The sequence below is a fragment of the Bactrocera latifrons genome, unplaced genomic scaffold (assembly GCF_001853355.1).
Source record: "Bactrocera latifrons isolate USDA-ARS-PBARC rearing strain unplaced genomic scaffold, ASM185335v1 scaffold_71, whole genome shotgun sequence".
Taxonomy (NCBI): Eukaryota; Metazoa; Arthropoda; class Insecta; order Diptera; family Tephritidae; genus Bactrocera; species Bactrocera latifrons.
This window is the reverse complement of record NW_017537390.1, coordinates 846,079-852,678: the sequence shown is the minus strand read 5'-3', so window position 1 is coordinate 852,678 and position 6,600 is coordinate 846,079. Positions and strand designations below refer to the sequence as shown.

The window sequence follows — 6,600 nt, the reverse complement described above, 5'->3', positions numbered from 1 at the left end:
GCTTTGTTTAAATGGCGTTGACTGTGCTGCCAACCTTTGTCAGCCACCACTGCATACAGCTCTATTATTATCGTCATAAAAATTCTCACGCAGCTGTGGCCTTATGAATGTTTGTTGTTGTTATTGGCATTTCTTGCATGCGTTTGGTTGTTGAGAACATTGGTTATTTGTAAAATAGTAGAAATACGAAATAAAGTATCTGTGTTTTGCCTGATTATTTCAGATTTCCGTACTTTATTTAAAATATACACCGCTGCGGTTAGGTTCGTCAGCAGCGCGAAATCAGTCGTCGCTGTGAATGCGACAAATTAGCAAGGAAAAATCGCATGCACATGTGTTCGCATTTTCATGCGTCGGCAGGTGTATATGCATGTGTGTGTATTTGAATTTGAGTACCGGTCATATTGAAAATTTAAGCCAACTAAGTGCAAACTAGATGGATAATGTGCATGGGTTTTTAGAAACAATTCATATACAAATATACAAAACTGAAATAAAATAGTAGTTTTTGTATAAAACACACAATATTGTAATAGTGGGAGAAAAAGTTATTCTGTAGTTATGTTTTTTTATTTTTAACCTCGCAGACTGTACTTGCCCATTGTTTGGCTTCGTTTTTTTTTGTATTCTGGGATCTTATTTCTTAGTTTTGTCCGGCAGCGTTAAAACGTTCATATACGGAAACTACGCGGTTGTAAAAAGTATGTAAATATGTGTACATATGGACGTATACGTATTGCCAAATGCAATGTTGTCTTTTAGACTGTGTTCACACAAGGGATCGTTAGTCGCCCAAATTGGTTTTTTTTAGACGAGGTGATTGTGAAGGAACTGTGCCGCTCGTGCTCAGGTAGCGTGCTCTCCTGTCGTGAACCGGTGGCAGGGCCTCCAAGATTGAACGATTTAAAACCGCTGGAAAGTTACTTGTTTACGCAAAGTCAGCGCGTTAAATTCTGGGCCATAATATTACATTATATGCGTTTTATTTCACAAACATAAATACGCTTTGACTGCAAATTTAAAATTTGTTCTAGTACATCAGTTGTCCATTTAATTTCAAGTTCGATATATTAAAAAAAACTTTTTAAGTATAAATAAAATCGGAAATAAATACTTTAAATTATTTGTCGAAATAAAAAATAATAATTATTATATTTTTTTAATATATATATATCATCAGCGATAAGTATGTGGTTGAAATATATATATAATATAAAGATATGAAAAATGTATAATTGGGCTTGGAAAGTGGAGAAATGTGCATAGAACTGATATAAAGACTATATATGTACATAGAATAGCAATAGTTACCGGAACTTGATTCATAACCAGTCAAGAAATCCCAATAATTTCATGTAAGCAAAACCACAGAAAGGATCCCCCGAGGTACGAACATGGTGAAATTGTTGTATCCGTCTGTTTTTATATATACTTCTAAATTAAAAAAAAAAAAAATAAATAAAAATGAATCGGTAAAGCTTGCAATAGGCCATTTTCCGATTTTTGCCACCCAAATTATTTGCACTACGGTATATACCTACATCATATTAGCTTAAGGCCTCAGATGCCATAGCTTCTACTTTATATATTGTTCTGTAATTTATTTATAGTTTCAATATTCTTGTAAATAAATAAATAAATGTATTGTTAACGACGAATTATGAATTAAAGTAATAATTTATTAAAATTGGTACACATTTTTTATATATTATATATACTAGTTAGTGACGTCAGAGCCATTGTATTACTAGCGCTCCTTTTTTTATTTACTTGGCAATACCGTCTTGGTTTTGACAGCGATGACGTTTTAAAACGTAGAAAACAAAATAAAGAGGAATCGCAAAGAATACTCATTTCGTTTTGTGTAGAGTTTCGAAAAAATTATCTTCATTGATTTTCTGAGTTGCATCGTGGTTATTCCGGAGGTTTTGCACTTCCATAGTGAAATTATAAAAATACATTTGATAGTGTTAGAATAACAAAAAACTAGTTGAAACTATGAATCGGTCACGTCGCCCACCTCAAAAGAGGAATTTTGTGTCTGGCGGAATATATGTAAGTAAATCATTCTTATTTTTATAAAGGTGTATATTTTTCAAGTTATGTGTATCTATCGTTCAATCGATTATCCAATTTATACCAAATATATTATTGTGTACTGAAAATCTTTATAAATCTAGACAATTTTAAAGTTTATGTGTATATCTTTTTAATTGAGTAATCAAATTATATGAAATATATTAGTGTATACCCAAAGAGTCTAAAAAAAATCAGGACATAGTTGAATTTAAGAATGTCTTCTAGATATGAGATTGTATTACACGTAATTTTCTACGCTTGGATTTGGGTATATGAATTCGTACATACAATATTAATTCTGGTTTTCCAAGCAAGAACTTTCTGTAAAAAACGTCATAGATCTATTATATATGTACACACATACATATGTATGTATGAATGACTCAAGATCTGTTTGCGTATTTGGCTCGACAGTTTGCGACATGTTGTGAAATTTATATACAAACGGGCTTGGACAGGTGTTTCGCGAAACGCTTTCGGAGAATACGTCTCTTTAATTTGCTTATGAGAACTTAGCTTTTATTGCATATCTTTTCAAAAAGGTCCATTACTATTCTTTTTATATTTTCGATGCGTGCAAATTTCACCCATAATTGTTTATTAAAATAATTAAAATTGTTTAGCTTTAGCTTTTTACTGTTGACAATTTGAATAAGCCCTATTTTTACATAGACTAACTATATAAGCAAAGATATTTATTTACATATATACATTTATAAGTATGTATCTACAAAAAATATTAAGTCATATTTGTATAGGAATTGTATATTTTTGAGAATACCAGCACTAAATTAACAAAATTCTACATTGGGTTAACTTATTCATTATTTTATTTCTTTATAATTTGCAGTGGCAAAGGTTGGTAACTGTTTAGTGCCCTGTACAATAGATTTGTTTGCAATAATTTTTAAAGCGACTCTAATCCGATTGCAGACTTGTCATAACCGCAATCGTTTGCACAATTTTAGCTATCAATTTGATAAATTGAATGCATTAATTGCGTGTATGGTGCGTAGGAAAAAGCTATGACAAGCAGACATTCTTGGAATGGTAGACATTCGGGAGTATTGCGTTTTACAAGTTGTTGGAAATGAGTCTATTTGATTTCTTAAATATTAGTTTTGTATATCATAGTTATGTACATTTACTTCGCTGTAAACTCAAACGAATATCCATAGGGCATAGATTAGAGTAAACACTACAACTAAGAATATTTGTATTTGTCATGCTCTTTATAGTGACAATTTGTCCTATAGATGCAATGAAATCGTTTTAGTTACATATGCAAATTACACATTTGATTTAGAATTAATCAAGCCTCCATTCGGTGTGTACACATTTTACATTTTTATAGTCTCAAAAAATGTCGAAAAAAATACTTAGTTCTGCCATAAGTGTTGCTACCAGATAAAATGTGTAAACATTCGTTAGGGATGATTTTTTCTTAAAAAAAATGTGCCTACAGATAAATAATAAGCATATGCGAAAATACATCTGTATATAATATTATACATATTATGTACATATCTAAGTTCAATCATGTATCGCATACAATGATTGAATGCAATGGTATCAATTCCGACTGATCTTCTACATTCGTTTATTGTGTGTACTACAGTCAGCAGTTGTTAACACATTGAGTATTTTATGATGACATTGTTGACTAAGGTAATTAATGCTTTTAGCTGTTAAATTGAGTAGGTACAATAGTAGTTGAAAATTTCGTTTGAGCAGTGGTTGTAGGAATGTCCATAGCTATTGCTAAACTAAGGTTTTTGAGTTTGCAATATCAATTGAATGCGATGCCAGCATGAATCCATTAACAAGGAGCGAAAAACGTGGTTGCTCTGCAATTGATTGATTTAATCAGCAATACGAGACACGAAGTAATCAACCAGAAATGGAATGTGATAAGAAGTGCACGTAATTGGGGTTTGGTTTGTAAAACGCATTTGGTATTTGTAATAAATGTGTAAGAAATTGAATTCTTGTTGAAAATACAAATTTTGTTTAAGAAAACAATATTTATTTATACGTCAACTAATAATTTATATTTTCATATCTAAAAACAATGTTTAGGATCCGCGACAATCTTATATTAATCAACAAGGAAATCAAGGCACACCATATCAAAGACGCCAAAATCAAAATTTTGACAATAAAACTATCCGGAATGAGAATACGCACCAAGCGCAGCAAGAAAATAAGGCACAAGAGCAACAGAGATATGAGAATACACAACCGCCGCCATTAGAGCCACCCCCACAACCACCACAAATGGAAGAAGATCCAGCAGAGGAAGAAGAAGTCAAAGTGGAAGATTCTGGCCTATACGATGAAAGTGGAAAATTGCAGTACAAGAATATTTTCCGTACGCGCAAGAAGTCTTCCGGTATGCATTATAATTCATTATTTTTAATTATACAAAGTTTTTAACACTTTTAATAGAAATCTCAGAGAACTGAACTGACTGATCAAAATCAATAAAATGTAATTAGCCCTACTACCAGTAATTAGGGTAATTACCCGTATATATTCTATATCCTTTTATGTCATACGAAATGTTCCTGTGAATTCTATTATAGCTTCAGTGCTGCTGAAGTTAACGTTTTTCTTGTTATTATTTACACTTTTATTGAAACTATTTTTTTCCTCTACTACACAGTTCGTGCCAAGGAGAAGAAAATACGTCAAAATCGTCAATTGCGCAAAACACTAATTCCCAAGAATGCTTTGATGGTTCTGAATGAGGTCGTTGGCTTGACAATTAGCGAATTTACTATTACCACTGCTTCAGGTGGTGGATTTGTAGCTGTTGTTACGGTTAATGATAAACAATATGAAGGCAAAGGTCATTCTAAGATAGCTGCTAAAAATAGTGCCAGCGAGAAGGCATTACGCGATTATGTGTTGGAGAAAATGCGTGAAAAGCCACGATTGCGTAAGAGCTCAGTTAATAATGATGAGTCCGTGGAAATGGCCGTTGATGCTCCCAATGGTAAGAGAAAAAGGATTATATAATTATTAGAAAATGATATTCACAACAATGTGTTTGGTTTAGAATCGGTCAGCGAGAACGGAGAAGACGGGCAGCAGGATAATTCTGGCACATCAGCGCTAATCGATGATGTGCCCATGGTTAATTTGGCTTCATTCGCTATTTTTAAACTGTTTACTGAATGGGAGAACGAGGGTTATGTTGTACCCGAGTTGCGTGTTGCTCATCCGCCGCAAACAGGTTCTGGCAACGACAGCACCAATGGAGATGGAAATCCTCTATTTAAGCCGCCAAAGGCGGCACCAATTCGCTCTGAATTGCCAAGCAATTGGGAATCAATTCATCCTTCTACTTTACTCTGTATGGTAAGTGAAAATGTTAATTTCTGCTGTATGTATATTGCATTATGAGTATGCCATTTTGCGATGTTCTAAGTAAAAGAATGAAGATCTTGAATTTTGAAAACCATTAAACGAAATTCCTTTTATAATTCAGATGCGTCCAGGATTGCAGTATCGCGAAATTGGTACAGTAGGCGACCCACCAAATGTATTACAGCGCATGGGCGTTACTGTTGACGAAGTGGACTATGAAAGCTCTGGTCGTTCTAAGAAAACTGCTCGCCGAAATGTGGCCGTTTGTGTGCTTAACGAATTGTTCGGTACCAATTTTGTCAAGGAGCCACCATTTGAAGAATAAATAAAATAAAATTCTTTACTTATGATAGTATTGAACATATGTATTTACAGTAGTAGACTTTAAATCCTAACCAATCTTCAAACTTCAGTATACAAATTAGATTTTACTAAATAATTACTGAACTTTACAAATAAAAAAAAATCATTTGGAATAATGATCCTTTTTATTATATATTCTTAAGCGTTTTCTAAAGCTCACTGCTACAAGAATTTTGATGGAAATAAATATAAAAGTCGATCTTTATAAAACTAAAAGAGAGGTTTGGTTTTGTTGTTTTTCTGGAGAAACTTTTTCTTTTTATTGGCATATAAACAGCTTACGCAGTTATAGCTGGAAAAAAAGTTTACTTTCAAAAATTAGTCCATTCAAGTATACATGTTTTCATGGGAGCTATATATTGCTATAGTAGTCTGATCTCGACGGTTCCGACAATTGAGTAGCTTCTTGGAGAGAAAGGGATATTACAAAATTCCACATCAAAAGCGTATAGGTATACGTGCGGACAGATATACAAAAGGCATGGTAAATCGATTCAGTTCGTCACACTGATACTTTGTAGCGTTTCTTCGTTTTCTTATGTGGGCTACAAACTTCTTGGCAAACTTAATATACCCTGTCTAGGGTATAAAAATTAGAATAAAAGCAAAAATAATGTAAAAAAGACGTGTGTTTTTCTTTTGATATATTATAACAGTAATGAAAATAAAAATAGTAATTTTACAAAAACAAATTCTAATCAAAAATCATATTTCAATATCAGTACAATTCGTATTTAACGTTTTTTTTTTCACCCATATTTAGTCGCTGTAATTTAACAATAAAAA

At 32.6% G+C, this 6,600-nt stretch overlaps 1 protein-coding gene across 4 annotated transcripts; it reads left to right on the top strand.

The window, feature by feature from the left end:
- Window positions 1-240: 240 nt before the first annotated feature.
- Window positions 241-5,930, top strand: LOC108976020. Of its 4 annotated transcripts, none has more exons than XM_018944909.1 (5): window positions 241-374; window positions 4,159-4,471; window positions 4,745-5,077; window positions 5,141-5,442; window positions 5,573-5,930. In XM_018944909.1, exons 1-5 carry the CDS (start codon window positions 327-329, stop codon window positions 5,774-5,776), a joined length of 1,200 nt encoding a protein of 399 aa, XP_018800454.1. In that variant the 5' UTR covers window positions 241-326; the 3' UTR covers window positions 5,777-5,930. The 4 variants fall into 4 exon arrangements, with proteins under 4 accessions (XP_018800454.1, XP_018800453.1, XP_018800455.1 ...); XM_018944908.1 differs by lacking the exon at window positions 241-374 and adding an exon at window positions 1,814-2,055; XM_018944910.1 differs by lacking the exon at window positions 241-374 and adding an exon at window positions 2,956-3,747.
- The last annotated feature ends 670 nt before the right edge of the window (window positions 5,931-6,600 follow it).

Excerpts from the sequence above, each read along its gene's own strand:
- LOC108976020 (XM_018944908.1), top strand. The coding sequence starts at position 1,999 with ATGAATCGGTCACGTCGCCCACCTCAAAAGAGGAATTTTGTGTCTGGC. Across the intron at positions 2,056-4,158 it reads TTGTGTCTGGCGGAATATAT|GATCCGCGACAATCTTATAT; the intron begins GTAAGTAAATCA and ends AACAATGTTTAG. Across the intron at positions 5,078-5,140 it reads GGCCGTTGATGCTCCCAATG|AATCGGTCAGCGAGAACGGA; the intron begins GTAAGAGAAAAA and ends TGTTTGGTTTAG.